Here is a 21,798-nt window from a genome sequence, read left to right as displayed (position 1 = left end):
TATTTTGAAGAATCTAAAATGTAAAATAAAAATAGGTTACACAATTTATTTTAAGGTGCTCTTGTAATATTACTCTGTTAACAACATTTATTAGTTAACAGCTTTAACAGCATTTGGTTTAGAGTTAATTGCTTGCCATGATGCATGATTTGTGTAACAGGGACTTTAAACATATATCTTTTTTTAAGTTTTTCCTAAAAATAGTTGGCCAATAGAATAAAATAGAAAATAAATGGAAAAATGCACAGGATCATACCATAATAAAAACACGTGTAGTTTCTGAGTCGTATTTTAGAGCTTTACAACAAATCCACAATATCACAGCTGTACATACATGAGAATTCAAACGCTGTCCAAAACTACAACTACCAGCATGCAACAGAACAAAACATTGCCTCCCCCTCGACTCCTCAGCATGGCTTTTTGGCACTCCCCAGCGGGGGATTGGTGCTGAAAGGCTTCATTGTGTCGGGGATTGAATGGGGGAGTTTGCGTTTTGTCGAAGTCCGTCTGTTATCATCCACACAGCGCGGATTAACTGGCCTGCCCGAGTCCGAGCCATGCGCGTTATCATGCCGCAAACCTCCAGCGGTGCATTTATTGTGCATGATACAGATAAATGCGCCCAGCTTCAGACCCGCTGCCGTTGAGTGAACGATGCTCAACAGCTCCAAAAAAAATGAGCAGAGGGCCCGACAAATACGGATTAACAATGTAGGGATGCTATTGTCGAAGTCTCTCATCTGATACTGAGCTCTGCGTGTTTACATCGATGGAGAGTGTGTCTAGTCACCTATAAAAGCCTGCTTATCTTTTTGGTTGCTTTATTACATTTTGGAGCTGAATACGTTTTTCGAACGGTTTTACCGTCGCTGGGCATCAGACAAAAAACAAACAAAAAAAAAAAACATGGGGAACGCTGAAAGTATGGATGCTCAGCTCACAGATTTCAGGGCGAGGGGCAACAAACCCCCTAAACTGCCCATGCCGGACCCGGCCGAACTGGAGGAGAGATTTGCAATCGCACTGGTAATATTCTTTCCTATCCTGAAATTGAGAAAAGGCATATCGATGTAATTGTGTCATGTGCACAACTAGTATGGAAGCTGGCAGCTCACGCCAGCACACACGCCTCTATTGTGTGCGGTTGGCAGTGTGCAATGCTTTGATGCTGTTTGCGCGTGCATGATAGCTACTAATTGCAGGCGCGCGCGGCCCTTTATTGTGGAATCCTTTGGGTTTTTAGTCTGTTTTAGCGTCATCAGAATTGTGAGCTTGGACTCATTCTTTCATATTGCTGTGATTATGCTTCAAGGAGTCTGCCCTTAATCCAGTCATCGCAGCGTGCTCTGTAGGCCACCGTATTCCCTGCATTTGCTTTTAAATAGGATTGTTTTTAGGTGCTGGACTTAACAGGACCAAGAACCCGTGTGGAATGAAAAGTGGCCTACTCGCACTTATTTACATACAGATAGAGCTACAGTGTTTTCATGGTATTTTATCCATTGGCACAACCTGTCTGATCGTTGTCTGTGGTGGGGTTTGAAATACACCAGTTTGTCATGAATGGCTCTTCAAGATAATGTCTCCAGGGACATAGCCTACGCGATCTATTATGTGATATAATTCTCTCATCAGAATCCAGCATGCAGTCTATTAAAATAACATTTGGAGTGGTACAAATTTCCCCTCAGAGACCCCTACATTTCCCCTCTGAGATCAATAAAGTGTACCTTGACTTTGATCATACCTGTTTTCCCATTAATATTAGCTGGTCCAGTTCATGTCTTTAACTACAGTGATCTGATTAATGTGACTACTCAAAACCACATTCTTTTGACAAGCTTTACATGTGAGGTTCTCAAGGGTCTTTAATCAATGCACTTAGAATTGGTCATCTGTTACTTTTCTCCCTGATTTGATTTACTCATTGTCTTCCAAACAGACACATGTCATTTACTTACATTAGAGACCTTCCCTCAGAACAGTCCAGATCTAATCAAGTCAAAAGTCTGCAAATCAGCATAACTGCTTCTTGCAATGTGTGCATCGTGCATGTGTGTAGGCGTGTCTGTGAGAGGAGAAATGGAGCGGGGGGAGTGAATGCAAATCGGTTAATGCTGCCTCGTTTTCACAGATTTGCATCACAAATTCTGTCCCAATAGAGTTGACTTTTGCCGCCCAAGTCTCTTCACCCTCATCCATTGCTCTTGTGTTTTCATTTGATGCTCAGACTCTTTGATTTCCACTGGAATCAGAGCTATTCTCTCATAATCGATAAATCGAACTTTGTCCATTTTTCCCCAAATAGAAGAACAGAATGTAAAAAGAAAAAAAAAGGCACAATGGACTTACAGTATGTTTCAGTTGGTTATCTTTGATGGACTCAATTCAATTAATTTAAATGTAATTTAAGTTCATCCAATTAATTAAACTGATGCTATCTATCCATTATATTACTTAATATTTGTAAAAAATAAGTGTATGGACCAAGTGTGTAACATGCGTGTATAAACCACTAAAGAGACATTTTTCTCAAAATGTTATGGTGGATAGAAAATATAGGGATGTTTATAGTTCCCATAACTATTGCAGATGTACCAGCCATTGGAGTGTTTAGCAGGAACTGGGAACGATTTTAGTTATAGGAATGTCTTTTAGGGAGACTAAATTAGCTCCTACTCGAGAGTATAACCCAGCACAATAGGAACTGCCAGTGATGTAAGTGTACGTTTATGGTCCAAACGCGTGCCATACAATTTTAAAAGCCGCGTAAACACTTAGTTTACATATGCTTACTCCACAAACATGGAAATCGGCGATAGTTGAACCAACCCCAAAGTCCAGGCACATCTCAACTGATCATGGAGTCCACTGTCCACCAGATGTTGACGTTGTTGAATGCCGCGCTTAAATAACGTCGCTGTCTGGCGGTTTACATCACTTCAGAGATTCTACTGGCGGTGCAAATGCAACCGGGAAAATTTAGTTCTCGGGGGACTGACCTAGTGGCTAGTTTCTATAACTGAGCTCCTATGACTACCTAGTGTGAAAGACCCTCTCATACTGGGTGTCCTTTTCAAAAATCTACATGTCTGAAGGAGGCACTGGCTTTTTGATTAAATTCTTTCCTTTTTTATGCTCATGATATTCTGTATGAAGTTGCAGGGAAGAATGTTGCTGTTCTGGAGATATTAACTGTTTAGACTGATTGGACAAAATTGTAAAGAACAATCCATGATGTCTCAGGAATTTCAAAACTAGCTGTTAGCTTTTCATCACTTGTGTTTTTGATGAACATGGTATGCGAAGAATAACTTTCCATGCATGATAAAGAAGAATGTTAACTCTTCTCTCTTTCTTCCTCAGAACTCTATGAACCTTCCTCCGGATAAAGTGAGGCTTCTTAGACAGTATGACAATGAAAAAAAATGGGAGCTGATATGTGATCAGGTGAGAGAGTCTGCTTCCATGCATTCTGCATAATGAGCCTCTAAAAAGCCAGAAAGCAATTTTATATAGAACTGTTATATAACCACATCTTAATAGTAGTAACGGATCACAAAACACATATTTCGGATCGTTACAGTTTTTGAGTTACAAATCGGATAATTTTTCGGATCAGGAAAAAATGAAATGGGGGTCGGGGGGCAATGTAACTTTGCTTTTCATTCAAGCACACTTCAAGTACTTCGATACCACAGCCAAAACTAACAGATTAACTAAAGTTCAAACATTACTAAAGACAAGTGAACAGTCAGTAAAAACACTACACTAATTACAAGCATAGATAGATAGATACAATATAACTAAGTTACAAATAAAGGATCTAACAGTAGTATTCAGGTTCAGGAATGTAATAATTAAATGTAAAATAACACTATAGTGTTCACTGTGTAAATTAAATATAGATAAATATTTGTTTAGCTGTTTTTTTGTGTGATTAACCTTAAAGACAGACAGCAGCATGTATTTATAGGCTGCTGTCACTTTAAGACTGAATGCACGGATCCAATATACTAGGGCTGTCAATCTTCCTCTATAATACTATTCGAATTCCATTCCTTATTTTATTTAATATTCGAATAATATTCGAATATTAAATGCTCAAATTCATCCTATTATTAATATTTACGACATTACACAGTCTTATGGATCGCCAATGCGTGATGTTGATCGGTCTCATATCTTCACAGATAAACCGTCAGTTTGTCTGTTATTGCCTTTTGGCGGACAGCTGGTAGCAGTTGAGCCCCGTGATGAGGAGAGAGAGAGAGAGGCAGGTTCCTCGGACAGATCGCCTAGCTTGTCATAAAAAAAAATAACGTATATTTTCCTCTCCGTTTTGGCCTTCCGTCCACAATGAGACAGCGTTTTTATTAATGAAAACGCACTCCAAAGTGGATATATTTGAAGACGCCGTTTTCACGTTGTAACGTGGACTGAGAATCAAATTGTTGATCTCCGTTACCGTGGAGACATTCCTCTCCGCGACTTTTGACAGTTGTTATGATGATACACCGTGGATAACGTGCACAATTGTGTTACGATTCAAAAACTTTATTGTTTATTATACGAAACAAAAGCATTTAATTTTCACATGTGTGTGCCAAGGCGGCGAGAAAGGCAAGATTGCATTAAAAAAATATATATATACATAAAAAAGCAATATTCGAATAGGAACTTCAGCATTCGAATAGTATTAATTTTTTTAATATTCGAATTATATTCGAATTTCGGAATTCCTTCCAACAGCCCTACAATATACTGATACACACTACATTTATTTCTCAACTGTTAGTTCTCTTCAGACATAACCGACTGTGTTTACGAGGATACTTGCCGAGACGGGTATTTTGACATCATTTTGTGTGTATGTCCGTTTAAGCGCAAGGAGATCAGGGCGAAAGAGGAATCAATTGTGCATCTGTGCACACAGATAAAAACGCGCAAGTACCGAATTGAGTTCTCTTTCGCTTCTTCTTGTGCTGGAATGTTTTAAAATTGCTTGAAATTGTAAACTGGCAAGACAAAACCTCTGCAAATGATAAACTTTCACTACTCTATGATGGTTAAACTTTGCAATTAATTTGCAAATCGCATGCCATCTGAACCGTGGGGCCTTTTCCGTACGGATCACGGATCAAGTACAATCCGTTACTCCCCTACTTAATAGTCAGAGCTTGTTGCAACCTTCTTTTTTTATTTTTTACAGAAAATTGTATTCTTGATTATACCCAATATTAACCCTTATAAAGCCTGCCTTATATTTGATACGTAACTTTGTATGGCTTCTAAATTATCAACATGTTTGCAAAACTTTGCTGAAAAACCTGTTACACACCTACCACATGCGTTCTGTCGTCTGATGTCGTTGTTTTTTTTAGCAAGTAAAAGGTTTTTTGGTATTGGTTGTGGTATTTTTTTGCTGTGAAATCTTTACTGATTTCTTAAGTTAAGAATAAGTCTTATATTGTTAGTAATATTTCAAGATGAACACTTAATGGACTGATTCAAGTTGGGTTTACTTGATTATCCATACTTTAGTTTTTTTTATGTGAGTATCAAAAATATGATACATCAGGCTCTTGGGGAACGTTTATTTGTACATTTGCCCCCGTCATAAAAACTACTGAGCTTTGATAATAAAAACTAAGCATTTGAAACCATCTCACGGAGACATTATTTGGAGATAGAGTGAAAACTGATATTTATATGCATTTCATGAAAATAGTCTGCTTTACTTTTATAAAGATCTCATTGATTTACATTACAAGCTATCAGACTTTCATCTTAATTTTGGCCATACAAATATTGTGCACGACCCCCTAAACCCCCTTTGACTTGAAAAGTTACAAATATTATAATATAATGTCTATAACAAAATTCCAGTTACCATGAATGTTCAGTGTAATATTGTATTTTTAATGTGATCTTGATATCACAAGAACCCTTTGTAGCAAGAGCTTTTTTAGTCCTACTAAGTGCTCTGTTGTGGTTTCTTGGGTTTTTAGTCAATGGAAAAAAGACAAGAGACACTTGTGATCTGGTCAACCGATTATATAAACAACCACTGGAATATACTTGAGATCTCTTGTTTCTCTCCCCGGGAGGAGACCCCTCATTTTCTTTAGTTCTGATTCCTGTTACCAAATATCTTATTGTATTATCTGTCACTAAATAACAGAAAGCATATTTAATTGTCTGTCAGTGTTTGTAAAGCTGGTTAAATGTCATTTTTGTTGCATTTCCTGTAAGTCTGTAACACTTTAAATTGATCCAAGCTAAAAATGAGTGCAGATATATAATCATCCTGAAGTGTATATACACAGTGGAAAGTTCCTTTATCATAACAGCTCCACTAAGTAAACAGATTCTTTATTAATATATTCTCTCTACATCCACCCTATCATGTCACCATGGCTACACTGACGTAAGAGAAGGAGAGTATGGCTGACTCTGGAAATGTTTGTTGAGGTGAAAGAGTGTGAAATGCCTGCTGTCTAAATAATGAATGATCATATCTCTAATTGCCATGATGATTTCAAGGCTGAAATGTGGTTCAGAAGTGATTGGGTGAAAGTGAGACTCCGTGAAGAGTTGAATGATTTGGAATTAGATCAGAGGATAACTGAAGAGGAGGTTTGCTTAGTAAATGTTTTATGTTCAAGTTCGGTAGGGGTTTGAACTTGCTTCAAGAGGAGTGTTAAATATAAATAATATAAATATAGCATCATTTGTGTCTTAATAGGAGCGCTTCCAAGTGAAGAATCCTCCCCATACATACATTCAGAAGCTCAGAAGCTTTTTGGACCCTGCTGTTACCAGGAAGGTGAGTTCCTTCATGTTACACGCGCTACCTCCATGACTTCTCTTCTGCCATGTTAATAGACCACTAAAAAACCCTGCAAGGGGGGGATCATCATTGTGCCCTTAAGCAAGGCGCTTAAAGTTTTTGAGTAAACTGCAGATAGCATGTATATGACGTGTGTGTAAAGACTCCTTGAATTAATAATGTATGCAAATAAGTCTGAGTGTGTGCATAGGGACAATAGCTGCAAAAAGAAATGTCTCCTGCATATTTTACAGCTGCATCTAAGTAATAGAAGAAACCTCAAACTCTTAATTTTAATGAACCATCCAGAAGTCCTTATTGAATTTAAAAGGGCACATACACACTGCAGCTAAAATCGGTTTTTTTTTTTTACTATATATTACATTTTCAGTTCACATATTACATCAGATTACACAATGAATAACAATCATGTAAAAAACAGCAAACATTTGTCCTCACTCCACCTTTTTAGAGAATCCTGTTCTGTTCACACACAGTTCAGTCATTTACAGGAGTGACAACTGCATTCTACAACCAAATTAACTCCTGAAAAATGCAGGTAGTGACAAACGCATATACTAAATTTCAATGCAGTGTGTACGGAACCGAACTGGACGACTAGTTGTTAATGATCAGAGATATGTCTCTCTTCTGTGTATGCGGTGCAAGAAATCACAGGGAAAGAGGTATGAGCCTTGACTCATTCGTGATGCCAGTATTGCGTAATGCATTGTATAATTACACTGCAATGTTGAATGACGATAATTAATATTAAAAAAAAACATTAATCAACATTAATCGTTTTTTTCTCGAGACATCAGTAGCTGTATTAATATCAGTGATACTGGCCTTCATTCATAAAAAGATGCCATTAAACAAGCATACTGTCTTTATGTTGTTTCTACATTTGTAATTTGGAGATTAACTGTGAAATTATTACATTATAAAATATATTAAAACCTTGTTTTTAATCACGTTTAATCTAGTTATTTTTTTTAATCGATTGACAGCACTAGAATAAATGTAAAAAAGAATAATTAATAATAATAAAAATTCCAAAAAATGGATACGTATTCTTTTGAGTCTGTAAAAGTACTCTTGGGTGGGTTAAAAAGATAATTTAAATATCATCAAGCTCAAGAAATTTTTTATAAATAAATATAGCAGTTTTACTTTTTTTTTTTTTTATAAATGTTTAATATTTACTGCCTAATAAGTTGACATAACCCATTAGAAAGTGAATCATTTATAGTGCAGTTTAACATGGTCGTTTACACCGCGCTTTCTAACTCGTTTTGGTGCATTCGTCTTTTTAATTACTTCAAATTCAACTGTAATTCGCACTCAGAATTCAGTTTTTTTTTATTTAATTAGTTTATTTTACAAAAGCAGGAATGTACAAAGTTTCGTCTCTCTAAAAAAATAAATAATTTTGAGTGTGAATCACAGATGATTTTTTTTTTTTTTTTTTTACGTAAATAATTTACACGCAATTAAATATATTTAACTTTTTTTCACATTACAAATGAGTCTTACACATGAAAATATGTACCTGCCTTGATATTTTTGGAAGGGGTTGCCTCACAAAGGGGTTTATCATATTTGGGGGAAATTTAGCGTCAAAACTTTTGAAAGTCCAGAAGGGTCACATTTAAACTTGTATGCAATTGGTTTCACACTGTGACTGGCTTAAGAACATTTTTGCTCAGAAATGGACATCTCTTCCTATTTCTTCACAGAAATTTAGGAGGCGAGTTCAGGAGTCAACTCAGGTGCTCAGAGAGCTGGAGATATCTCTTAGGACCAATCACATCGGGTGAGCCCAGTGAATTAAGTTCATTTTCAGGCTTTTGAGGTATTCGGTTAGGAAAAGGTTATTAAATGTTTTGTTCTTTACAGGTGGGTGAGAGAGTTTCTCAATGAGGAGAATAAAGGCCTTGATGTACTGGTGGAGTACCTGTCTTTTGCCCAGTATGCTGTAACGTAAGTACTTCCTCTTTCTTGTCAATCTTAATTTGAGTCAGTTTTTTTGTCTTTACTGCTGTTTTTTTGTTTTCTTTTAACTTTTTATATTTGATTTAAGCTTACTGCTCACTTACCATCTCAGTACACCTTGAAATTGGTAGGGGTTGTCACTACAGTCGACTGTTGTTTCTGAAATCTTGTCACCTCACTGCTGGATCACAGTTGCTTCTGACAAATGAATGGGAGTAATGAATGAAATAAGTGCATCTTTTAGCAGTGACAGAGGGTTTGATGGATGGGAATGTGTAAGGTGTATTTTGAGATCAGTGTGAAAGCAAGATAGAATACAAGATAGAATAATTTCAGCATCTTGTGATATGATTAGTTTTAAGATGCCATGTCAGCTTAAAAATATAGAAACGTTAATTTTGCCACATAGTATTTTTCATAATATTTGCCAGTTAATTAGTAGTTAAATGTAATATTGCTCAAGTTCAAGTGTGGGTTGATGCTGAGCCAGGGCTGAATCCAGGAATGACAAGGTCTACTGAAACTTGGCATGGGTGTCCACAAACTCTAGACTTAAAACTCATCTGTTTAGCCAGGCTTCTATTTAAATCCCCATAGTCCTCTACTAATCCTGCTACATTTATTCTGTAGGCTGGGAACTATTGATCCATTCTTTAATAGAAGCACTAACATTACTTTCATTGTTTCTCAAGTCTAGTCCTCAGAAGCCACCTCCCAGAATGTTTTAGATGTCTCCTTATATTCAACACACTAAGAAACTGATGAATTGAATCAGGTGTTTTAATTAGTGAGACATCAAAAACACTAGCTATGTTTACATGAACAGCTTTTGTTTCATTCAGAGATCGTGAAATCATTCCGATTAATGAATCTGAACATAGTGTTTAAATGAACGTTAAAAAAAGAGATCAGGTTGATGTGCACGTGTATATATGCGACAAGCTTCAAATCGGATTTGCTCTTTTGACATTCACACACTGCACAAATATATAGTGTTCTGCTGTTTTTTCCCTATTTATCAAGCAGTAAAAACTCTCATTCCTCCGTACAAAGGCGTCTGTGGACGAGTGTCCACAGAAAAGACTGGTGTGACAAGGTTGTCCTGCACCATTTCACTGACGATCAGTGGAAGGAGAATTTTAGATTGACACTTCAGTCATTTATGACACTATATTCAACTACAACAGCAGCTTGTTCTGTGTGTCATATGTCATAACGCCATTTCTGTGCGCAGAACTTTCCAATTTTCTGTTTTCAATCTGATTAAATGTTTAAATGTCCTTGAAAAGATTAGATATGTTTTAAACCAGCTTTTACAATCCGTACAATCAAATGTCATGGTTACATATTACTTTTTTTTTTTTATTACGACTGTGCTACTAGTCTGATCACAAATGGGGTCTATGTAAGCACAGCTACTGTGGTAGGTAGGTTTCCAGGACTGGAGCTGAGAAACACTGTCCTAAGGAAAAGGAATTGAAGTAATGCTAGTGCAGCTCTAAGGGCCACTTGCATAAACGTAGTGACTATATTAAGACTGGTTAGGCTAGCATTTGATACTATAGAACCACTCTTTTGAATGGCCTTAAGTGTCCTGTTGGCATTTATAGACAGGCCTGGTTTAGTTTAGTTCTTACCTGTCAGATTGAGTGTGTGTGTACGTAAAAGAACAACTGCCAAAACAATAGTAAAGTATGGTATGCTTCAAGGTTCCATTTTAGGCCCTTTGTTGTTTTCCTTGTATATGCCTCCTTCAAGTGATTTTAGCAATGAAAACCTTCAAATTTCAAAGACCAAAGTCATTTGTTACCTCGACTAATTCCTTTAACTAAGCATACTTTCTCAACGAGAATTTGGGAGGACATAATGTTTTGTAGAACTTTTGGAAACCAAAATGACACGTAGTTTGTGTATTGTTTATGCTTTAAACAACACTCTTATTCTCTCTCAGGTTTGATGGAGATATAACGGAGAGCACCACAGGTGAGATTTCCGTAGATACCCCCTGGAGCAGGTCTATAGAAGATCTCCATGGTGACAGTAATCTACCATCACCGATTAGCGGCAGCAGCATACCACGATCCACACGGCACTCCTTAAGGTAGACGCTCACAAACAAACACATTTGTGTTCATTCTGAAAATTGGAAAAGATTTTTTTACAAGACAGCCCTTAACTTTTTATTGCTATCTCAGGTCTAATACTTTGCCCAGTCGCAGAACTCTGAAGAACTCCCGTTTGGTGTGTAAAAAAGATGACGTTCATGTCTGCATCATGTGTCTCAGAGCTATTATGAACTACCAGGTAAGCAGATTATGAAAGTATTTAATTTTGTTCAGCTGGTTTTTCAAATTTATTTGAATCTCTTTTTGTTTTCCCCTTGTCTATATCACACACTCTTTGTCTGAAGTATGGATTCAACATGGTCATGTCCCACCCCCATGCTGTCAATGAAATTGCTCTGAGCCTTAACAACAAAAATCCCAGGTAACACCACACACACCAGTGCATACTGGTTTCTATTAACCAGTATGTATTTGAAGACTTAATCATTGCCCTCAAACGTTTCTCCAGTTTCTGAGTTTAAACCTCTCAAATGGTTGATGAGAACCCTCTTATCTGTTAAGGCTTTCATCCAAACCGTTAAGCTGTTACATTTGATCAAAGACCTTTTTTGGAAGGGGTGTTCTTTGGAAACTTAAGCTATAAATAGATGAATTGTCTGTCATTTGTGCTGATTAAGGTCAATAGGAGATAACAGTTTGTAACTGAGACTATTCCCAAAGACTGTGATACACAATCCTTCAATGCCGTTAAATAAAACGTCTATGAATAGTCCCTTGTATAGGTGGAATAATTCCAATGTAATTCGCCATCCGTAAAACCAATAGGATCACTTGACCTGCCCCTTGGAGATTTCTTGATTGGTTGTATTTGGAATCTTTAATTTTTCCTTGGAATGTTTTAATCACAGTTTGTAGCACAAAGTATTTTGTGCAGGTTTGGTTTCTTTAAGTATAATTTTGTCTCCATTGTGCAGGACCAAAGCCCTGGTTCTGGAGCTTCTAGCTGCTGTGTGTTTGGTCAGAGGTGGACATGAGATCATCCTTGCTGCTTTTGATCATTTCAAAGAGGTAAAAAAGGATATTTTACCATAATTTATACTTTTTATTTACTTCAATCTGATGCACATTAAAATACTTTTTTTTTAAATATATAATAATAACTGTAGCCATCATATTTTTATGCTTAGTAATACTGAAAATGCATTAAATAATTCCTTTACATCTCAAAACTGGATGTAAATCAGAACTGGCTGTAAAATATTGAATCAATTAATCTGATACATTTTATGTAGTTAATGCATTCCATTTATTTTAAAGTAAAGAAAACTAAATTATTTTTAATAATTGGATTTGACAGCATCAAAAATAAACAGATTCACAAACAGTACAGGAAATATAATGCAATAATAAAAATAAAACAGTCCCCACACTTTATGGATCTAATCTTACATATGATTTTGCTGTTGTTTGCAGTCCTCGGTTGGAGTTTGCGTTAATATATGAATGAAAGTGTTTCATTCTTGGGTGATATTTCAGTTGTTGAGCTTCAATAAATGCATTTCACAATAAAAAAAAATTATGGAAATGACTATCTATTCATTATAAAATGAACATTATAGGTATTTAATTAATCGTGTTTTAAGACGGAACTTCTACAAAACTATTTAAAACAAAAAGCTAGCAAACTGTCAGAATTTACAATGCACAATGTTGTTTCCTGTGTGTTATTAAAATATAACTTGTGTTTTGTGTTTCTCAGGTCTGCTCGGAATCCCAAAGGTTTGAGAAATTGATGGAACACTTCAAAAATGAAGACAACAATATTGATTTCATGGTGGGTCTATATTACAGAGTCCTTCCTCTGTCCTCTGGAGTGCCTTTTAAACTGTCATGCTCTCACCACTACTGATGTCATATCTCATCATCATTCCCTGTTCGTGACTCAGGTGGCGTGCATGCAGTTCATCAATATTGTGGTGCACTCAGTAGAGGACATGAACTTCAGAGTTCACCTCCAGTACGACTTCACCAAGCTTGCTTTGGATGACTATCTAGAGGTATGAAACTAATCAAAGTGCTGAAAGTACATTCTCTTTACGCTCACTCAGAAACTGATGGTGTTTTTGTGCACAGAGGCTGAAGCACACTGAAAGTGATAAACTCAAAGTGCAGATCCAGGCATACTTGGATAACCTGTTTGATGTGGGGACGCTTCTAGAGGACGCAGAGACCAAAAACGCTGCCCTTGAACGTGTGGAGGAACTGGAGGAGAATCTCTCGCATGTGAGCGAAAGCACAAACACCACCACCGTTTTCTCTTTGTCTTTTCCAGAACCGATTCCTCATTCACACAATTTGAGTCCTTTTTGGTGTTTAAGTCTTCTAACTTTAGTCTGAACGCTGCAGCATCTTTCCTCTATCTCATTCTGTCTCTTTTTCATGATGGCAGATGGCCGACAAACTCTTAGAAACAGAGAATGAGGCCATGTCTAAAATCGTGGAGCTTGAGAAGCAGTTGATGCAGAAGAACAAAGAATTGGATGCCGTCCGGGTCAGTATCACACCACCAGTTTGGATATCATCAAATGGTTTATAACAACCTGTCAACATGATACTACATTTGACTTTTGCACAAAATAAATAAATTGAATAATATGAAACAATTAGAAAAACAGGGCTGTTAATTTAACCCATTCGTTTAGTGCAAGTCAGTGTTAGATTAGTATTATTTATGTACTATTATAATATTGGTAACACTTTACAATAAGGTTCATTAGTTAACATTAATTAACTACCTTAGTTAACATGAACTAAGAATGAACAATACTTCTACAGCATTTATTAATATTAATTAATATGAATTTCAACATTTACTAATGTTATTAAAATGAAGGTTGAATTTGTTAACATTAGATTAGATAGAACATTAGAACATTTTTATTAACTAAAATGAACAAAGATTAATAAATACTGTAACAAATGTATTGTTCATTGTTAGTTCATGTTAGTTAATACATTAACTAATGTTAACTAATGAACCTTATAGTAAAGTATTACCCTAGTATTTAATATTTTGAATTACCTTTTCTTTTTTCAGTTTTCAGGTGTTAGTAATTTAGTTATTTTGTCATTTTTATTGTTTTTTAAATATTCTATTTAGTTTTACTTTTTTATTTTAGTTTTAGTAATTTAGTACTTACATTTTTTTTGTTTCAGCAAGTTGTCAAGGCAATACTTACATTTTTTCAAGTTTGTCGTCTAATATTTATATTCTATTTTATTTCAGCTTTATTTTGTGTAAAACATAAAAATTGTAATAGTTTTAGTTTTGATTACCAATAACGTAACAACACAGCAGCCAAACTCATCTATGTAGTCATGTTTGTATATTTAAATGTCATAAATATAGATATCTGTATTAGTTAATTTGATCAATTGGACGTAATTTGATTTTAACGTATAATGGATTGACACTTCATGAACTTCTATAAATAATGACTATGGTAACTTAGTTATTTGTTTAACAACATTGGATGTTTAATGCTTTTTTGTCATGCTTAATTTCTCTGTTTGTGTGTCTGTGTGCACATTCAATCCAGACTGTGTACCGGGACGCCAGCTCACAAGTTCACACGCTCCGGCGGATCGTTCGTGAGAAGGACGAGACCATTCAGAGGCAGTCCACGCTGGAGAAGAAAATCAATGAGCTAGAGCGCCGAGGCAGTCTCCAGATCCAGGTGAGGGGTGAGGGAGATGGGGAAGGAGACGTGTCTCCGCTGCCTTCACCTCCTCAACCCATGGCTCTTTCTCCCTGCCCTGATGCCATGGCCCTGGCCGGAGCCTGTGCAGCGTACAGCTCTGGCAGCACTTCCCAGACAGGCACCCTTCGAGCAATGGCTACACCTCCTCCTCCTCCCCCTCCACCACCTCCAATGGCATGTTCCTCTGGTGAGTAATAGTTCAGAACACATCTTTCTACAACTAAAGATAATTAATGAGTTTTGCCCAATGTGAATGCCGTGAATGCCATAATTGCCTTTCAGTGGGATAGTGTAGCCTAAAGGCTGAGACACACCAAGCCGACAGTCGGACGTCAGATACACATTTTTTTGTGTTCTGCACCATTGGCTCTAGTCAGATGGGGAGTTTTTTTTTTAGGAATCGGCATCGGGCCCTCGGTGAGAGAGAGAACTCTAATTGGCTGTTCAGCTTAGCGAACGATTCAGTGCACGAGAATTAAAGCGAAAGTGATGAAAGCGAGCAAAGTCAAGAGGGTACACAGACAGGAGGCTGTTATAATTTTACATCATACCTGAGCATTTGAATGTACAATATATAATAACATGAGAGGACTAGAATGAAGAAAGTGATCAGCGTGATTGATATTCAAATTGGTAAGTTTGTTTACCGTTTGTATATCTGAAGTCCTAGTTTTGGTTTCCCTTTTTGAATGACGAAAATACGTCATTGATACCTGCTGATATAGACAGATATTTACTTGCACGCAGACGCAGAATGCACGTGCTAGTTTACAATAGCCTTTAGTCCTTTTGGTGTGTTCAAGTGCAGCTTTTTGGCCGAGACGCAACCGATGCGAAGTGACAACACAGTTGGCTTTTATCACCGCTAATTCCTCTTGGGTTCAAACAGTGGCGTTGCTTAAATTTACAGGGCCTGAGAACTAAATGTTTAAATGACCAGTAAACAGAGATCGACCAATTTTTGTTGTGATTGATTGATGTGTCCAATAACTGAAATGCAATTTCTGAATGCTTTTTTGATCACACTTTAGATTAGGGTCCAATTCTCACTATTAACTAACTATTAACTGTGACTTTTGCCTCAATAAACTCTTAACTACCTTATTAACTATTAATAAGCAATAATTAAATTTATGTATAGGGTACGATTAAGGATGTAGAATATGATCCTGCAGGCATTAATATGTTCTTTATAAGAACTAATAAACAGCCAATATACTAGTAATATGTATCCTAATAAGCAACTAGTTAATAGTGAGAATTGGACCCTAAAGTGTTACCGCTTTTTTTTTTCTTTTTTTTTTACAATTTAAACAAAAAAACTTTCTTAGGCCAATTTTTGGATGAATTGTTCATGGACAAGTGTGGCACGTCCTGAAAAGTGAAGCCAAAACATGTGGAGTGGACACACGTCATCCATCTTTTTTACAGTCTACACTCACCTAAAGGATTATTAGGAACACCTGTTCAATTTCTCATTAATGCAATTATCTAATCAACCAATCACATGGCAGTTGCTTCAATGCATTTAGGGGTGTGGTCCTGGTCAAGACAATCTCCTGAACTCCAAACCGAATGTCAGACTGGGAAAGAAAGGTGATTTAAGCAATTTTGAGCGTGGCATGGTTGTTGGTGCCAGACGGGCCGGTCTGAGTATTTCACAATCTGCTCAGTTACTGGGATTTTCACGCACAACCATTTCTAGGGTTTACAAAGAATGGTGTGAAAAGGGAAAAACATCCAGTATGCGGCAGTCCTGTGGGCAAAAATGCCTTGTTAATGCTAGAGGTCAGAGGAGAATGGGCCGACTGATTCAAGCTGATAGAAGAGCAACTTTGACTGAAATAACCACTCGTTACAACCAAGGTATGCAGCAAAGCATTTGTGAAGGCACAACACGCACAACCTTGAGGCGGATGGGCTACAACAGCAGAAGATCCCACCGGGTACCACTCATCTCCACTACAAATAGGAAAAAGAGGCTACAATTTGCACGAGCTCACCAAAATTGGACAGTTGAAGACTGGAAAAATGTTGCCTGGTCTGATGAGTCTTGATTTCTGTTGAGACATTCAGATGGTAGAGTCAGAATTTGGCGTAAACAGAATGAGAACATGGATCCATCATGCCTTGTTACCACTGCAGGCTGGTGGTGGTGGTGTAATGGTGTGGGGGATGTTTTCTTGGCACACTTTAGGCCCCTTAGTGCCAATTGGGCATCGTTTAAATTCCACGGCCTACCTGAGCATTGTTTCTGACCATGTCCATCCCTTTATGACCACCATGTACCCATCCTCTGATGGCTACTTCCAGCAGGATAATACACCATGTCACAAAGCTCGAATCATTTCAAATTGGTTTCTTGAACATGACAATGAGTTCACTGTACTAAAATGGCCCCCACAGTCACCAGATCTCAACCCAATAGAGCATCTTTGGGATGTGGTGGAACGGGAGCTTCGTGCCCTGGATATGCATCCCACAAATCTCCATCAACTGCAAGATGCTATCCTATCAATATGGGCCAACATTTCTAAAGAATGCTTTCAGCACCTTGTTGAATCAATGCCACGTAGAATTAAGGCAGTTCTGAAGGCGAAAGGGGGTCAAACACAGTATTAGTATGGTGTTCCTAATAATCCTTTAGGTGAGTGTATTTTTATGAACCATTAATAATGTGTTTCTGATCCTACATTACATGACCGCTGCCTAACTAGCTAAGTACCTAACATACCACTATTTTCAGTGCTTGAAGTGGAGTGAATTGATATTGTAGGATCAGGGCTTATATCTCTACTCAATAAATGTCTGCAATCAGGGTTCATCCCTGAGAGTTTAAAAATGGCCACAGTCACCCCTGTGCTAAAGAAACCTTCACTGGATGCTTCTATTTTAGCAAATTTTCGGCCTGTTTCTGTTCTACCTTTCATCTCTAAAGTGATGGAAAAAATTGTCTCTTTACAGCTCCAGTCGTTTTTAACTAATAATCACATCTATGAGACTTTTCAGTCAGGCTTTAAATCACTGCATAGTACTGAAACTGCCCTTGTAAGAGTTCTTAATGATATTCTAATGGCTACTGATTCTGGTGATTCTGTCATTTTAGTTATGCTGGACCTGTCTTCAGCTTTCGACACTGTTGATCATGCAATTCTCATCTCTCGCTTGGAGTCTTATGTGGGTCTGGGAGGGGCGGTTTTAAATCGGTTCAAATCTTTCCTAACAAATAGAACTTTCTCAGTTAAAATAGGAAATTTCACTTCCTCTTTACGCAAGCTAACCTGTGGTGTACCTCAGGGGTCTGTTCTTGCACCTACTCTCTTTTCTCTCTATCTACTTCCCTTGGGGTCCATCTTTAGGAAACACAGCGTTTCTTTCCACTGTTATGCTGATGATATGCAAATCTATCTGCCTTTGACCACGGAAAAAAAAGCATGTTCTTAATAGTTTATCAGCGTGTCTGGATGACGTAAAATCATGGCTCTCAAAAAAATTATTTTCCTAAATTCAGATAAGTCGGAAGTTATTGTCTTTGGCCCCTCTGAAACTAGAACACAAAACTTACCTAATCTTGAGTTCTTAAATCTTGCTATTTCATCCCAAGTGCGAAATCTGGGTGTGGAAATCGACAACGGCTTGAAATTTGACAGACAAATCGCCTCTGTAGTGGGCTCTAGTTTTTTTTTATCTTCGCTCTCTCTCTAAAATTAAAACCTTTCTTTCTAACGCCTCTTTAGAGGTTGCTATCCACGCCTTTATTACATCTCGGCTGGATTACTGCAACTCTCTGTATTATGGTGTTTCAAAGACTCAAATTTCCCGTTTACAAGTCGTTCAAAATGCAGCAGCTAGATTCCTGAAGGGATGTACAAAATTTGATCATGTTACACCCCTTCTGAGATCTCTACATTGGTTACCTGTTCAGTATAGAATTGAATATAAAATTCTATTACTTGTCTACAAATCTTTAAATAATCTTGCACCATCTTATCTGACGGACTTACTTCACCCGTACACTCCTAAGCGAGGACTTAGATCGGGAAACAAATTCCTCCTTCACATTCCCAGAACCCGCTTGAAAAAAAAGGGGAAATAGAGCCTTTGAAGTGGCTGGCCCCACTCTGTGGAATAATCTTCCGACCCAAATTAAAATGGCTTCCACTTTATCTGAGTTTAAAGCTGCTCTCAAAACTCATCTGTTTGTCTCGGCTTTTAACATGTAATTTATCCAGTTTTTATTGTTTTTAAGTGATTATTGATTGTTTCTTTCTTGTGTATTCTATATTGTAATTATTGTACAGCACTTTGGTCGGCCGGCGGCCGTTAGTAAATGTGCTTTAGAAATGAACGGAACTTGAACTTGAGTGGAGGGGGAGGTTGCGTCCCCCTCAGTTGAAATCCCATCCCACTTCGAGCACTGTGACTATATTACCCTGCTTTTACTATGAGCAATGTGTTTGCAGCCAGTGATTCAACAGAGCTGCATAATGACTGTGCCAACAAACATTGTTAGTTTGTGGGCGCAATTGTATAAAGACACGTTGAGTAGAAACGTGTAAATATCCAAACCGATTATTATAGTAATGACTAATGACTTCTAATTAGTAATTCTTTGTTACAGAAGCGTGCTCAAGCTTGTTGTCTTCAGTTAATTATTTTAGCGTTAGTGGCCAACACTGTCTCTTCTTTTCCTGTAGTTTCTAACGAGTCATCGGCAGCTCTCGCACCGCCACCGCCTCCTCCTCCTCCTCCTCCTCCACCACCTCCACCACCTCCACCTCCTGGGCATTCGATCGAGATCTCTGCTCCCTTACCCCCACCTCCCCCTCCTTGTGCTCCTCCTCTCCCAGGCTGCGGCACTCCCACTGTCATATTCAACTCTGGCTTGACAGGTATGTGTGTATGTTTACGTGAGTGTTTCAGTGTGGAGGTCATTGCAGATTTATGATTTCTTTTTTTTTTCTTTCTTTTTTGAATCATATTTTTTCGGTAACACTTTACAATAATGTTCCATTCATTAACATTAGTTAATGCTTTAACTGACAATGAGCAATACATATGTTACAGTATGTATTCATTTTTGTTAAGGTAAAAATACAACTGTTCAGTATTAGTTTGTCAGCTCAGGTTCATTAAATAATATTAACAGATAAAACTTTTGATTTTAATAATGTATTAGTAAATGTTAAAATAACAGTAACTGAGATAAATAATCGATTTACAAGTATTTTTCATTGTTAGTACATGTTAAATAATGTAGTTTACGAATGTTAACAAATGGAACCTTATTGTAAAGTGTTGCCTTTTTGTTTTCTTTTTTTTCTTTTTTTTCTTAAATGCACCACCGGTCAAAATGTTGTGCTCATAATTAATAATTGAGCATCAATAATAATTGAGCACTAAATCAGCATGTTAAAATGATTTCTGAAGGATCATGTGACATTAAAGACTGGAGCAATGATGCTGAAAATTCAGCTTTACCGTCACAGGACTAAATTACATTTTAAAATAGGACACTGTTATTTTAAATGGTATTAATATTTCAGTTACTTATTACTTTTACTGTATTTTTGATCAAATAAATGAGACTTTGGTGAGCATTAGAGACTTCTTTCAAAAATACTTTTTCTTTTTTTTTCTACAAAAAAACTAAATCTTAATAATTCTAAACTTTTGACTGGTAGTGTAATTGTCCAATCTTTTGTGGAATTTTGTTTAGCACTTCTTAGCGCTTACAAGCATTTTCTGCTTTCTCTTTCTAGACTTTTGTCCTTTACAACTCTCTAAACATTTGTTTTTATCTACTCTCTTTTTCTCCTGCCCTCAAAGATGGACCAATCAAGCTGTTCTGTAGGTTTCCTGAAATTTGTCATAGCCACCATTTGCTGTCATGATCTAGTCATATTTAGGGATGCACCGAAAATTATCGGCCGAAAATAGCTTTTTCGTTTTTTGAAAAAAGGCCGAAAATATGGCGGCAATTATATTTTGATAATTGGTCAAACATCTGTTAAATCTGATTCTGTTGCATAGAACTGAAAGAAGAAGAATATATTGATATTAATATATTGATATTTAATATTATTTTAATATAGGCCTATTTTCTGTCAATTTTGTGTCACTATTTTATTGACTTGTAGTTTAGTTAAAAGTCTAACAACAATACAATTATGTATATAAAAAAAAATATTTAAAATAAGAAATACATTTTTAGTTTTGGTTTTCGGCCAAGTGCATCCAGAATTTTCGGTTTCGGCCCAGAATTTTCATTTCGCTGCATCCCTAGTCATATTGTGTGTTGTGTGTCTTTGCTTAACATGTTATCATCCATTCTTGTGATTGCGTTCATTATAATCTCATTGAGTAGTTAGTAGATGCTTGGGTAGTCACAGGCCTCTTTTCTTCCTTGGCAGCTGTGAAAATTAAAAAGCCAATCAAAACCAAGTTCCGCTTGCCAGTGTTCAATTGGGTGGCTCTGAAACCAAATCAGATCAACGGCACTGTCTTCAATGAAATCGATGATGAGAGGATCCTGGAGGTATTTGTCTACAGCACTACACGTGTAAAAAGTGTGTCTGCATGTGTTATACCACCATGCTGGTCTACTTCATTATCATGTTTCTGTTTGAGTTACTTCTAAATAATAGGTAGATGCTCAGTTTAGTTTCAACTAGTTTTTAAAAGTACATTCTTTAACTATTGCCACTGAAATGGCAAACAACGACATACTAAAATGCCTTTCGCAACTTGTTGTACTTAATCTGACGAATTTCCAGGTGAAACAGTTGGTTTAATGAGGAAAAAATGTAGGGTGGGATTTTATTTTGTAAAACAAGAATTGCATACCAGAAAGAGCCAGGTGCTTGGAGGGGTGGAGTCAAAGTCATTTTAGAGGCGGAGCAAGTACATTTTGATAAAAGATTGAAACATTTTTATTTGAAATAACTGGCACAGTGAATCAGGGAACGTACTTACAGTAAATGTCTTTTTTCTGTGTTGACTTTCATGAGGTATGCATTTTCGGTGGGTCCATCCACGTTTTTGGACACAAAACTGTTGAGTTCAAGGAGTGCTGTGGATAGCTCTTTAATAAAATGCTTTGGTTTGTAGGATTTGAACGTGGATGAGTTTGAGGAAATGT

General features: G+C 37.0%; 1 protein-coding gene across 1 annotated transcript in view; it reads left to right on the top strand.

Moving 5' to 3' along the window:
- Window positions 1-424: 424 nt before the first annotated feature.
- Window positions 425-21,798, top strand: part of fmnl2b (formin-like 2b) — a 27,098-nt gene continuing 5,724 nt past the window's right edge. The window contains exons 1-18 of the mRNA XM_084426248.1: window positions 425-1,029; window positions 3,370-3,453; window positions 6,752-6,832; window positions 8,575-8,651; window positions 8,735-8,818; window positions 10,782-10,931; window positions 11,026-11,134; window positions 11,241-11,317; window positions 11,871-11,964; window positions 12,656-12,730; window positions 12,843-12,953; window positions 13,030-13,179; window positions 13,346-13,447; window positions 14,496-14,844; window positions 19,355-19,549; window positions 20,487-20,507; window positions 21,071-21,195; window positions 21,768-21,796. Of these exons, the coding sequence (XP_084282374.1) occupies window positions 910-1,029; window positions 3,370-3,453; window positions 6,752-6,832; window positions 8,575-8,651; window positions 8,735-8,818; window positions 10,782-10,931; window positions 11,026-11,134; window positions 11,241-11,317; window positions 11,871-11,964; window positions 12,656-12,730; window positions 12,843-12,953; window positions 13,030-13,179; window positions 13,346-13,447; window positions 14,496-14,844; window positions 19,355-19,549; window positions 20,487-20,507; window positions 21,071-21,195; window positions 21,768-21,796 (2,033 nt within the window). The 5' untranslated portion in view covers window positions 425-909. The remainder of the gene's footprint in view (window positions 1,030-3,369; window positions 3,454-6,751; window positions 6,833-8,574; window positions 8,652-8,734; window positions 8,819-10,781; window positions 10,932-11,025; window positions 11,135-11,240; window positions 11,318-11,870; window positions 11,965-12,655; window positions 12,731-12,842; window positions 12,954-13,029; window positions 13,180-13,345; window positions 13,448-14,495; window positions 14,845-19,354; window positions 19,550-20,486; window positions 20,508-21,070; window positions 21,196-21,767; window positions 21,797-21,798) is intronic.

This window comes from Rutilus rutilus (assembly GCF_951802725.1).
Source record: "Rutilus rutilus genome assembly, chromosome: 12".
NCBI classification, from domain to species: domain Eukaryota; kingdom Metazoa; phylum Chordata; class Actinopteri; order Cypriniformes; family Leuciscidae; genus Rutilus; species Rutilus rutilus.
Note: the sequence above shows the minus strand (reverse complement) of the source record. Positions and strands in the feature narration are given on the sequence as shown.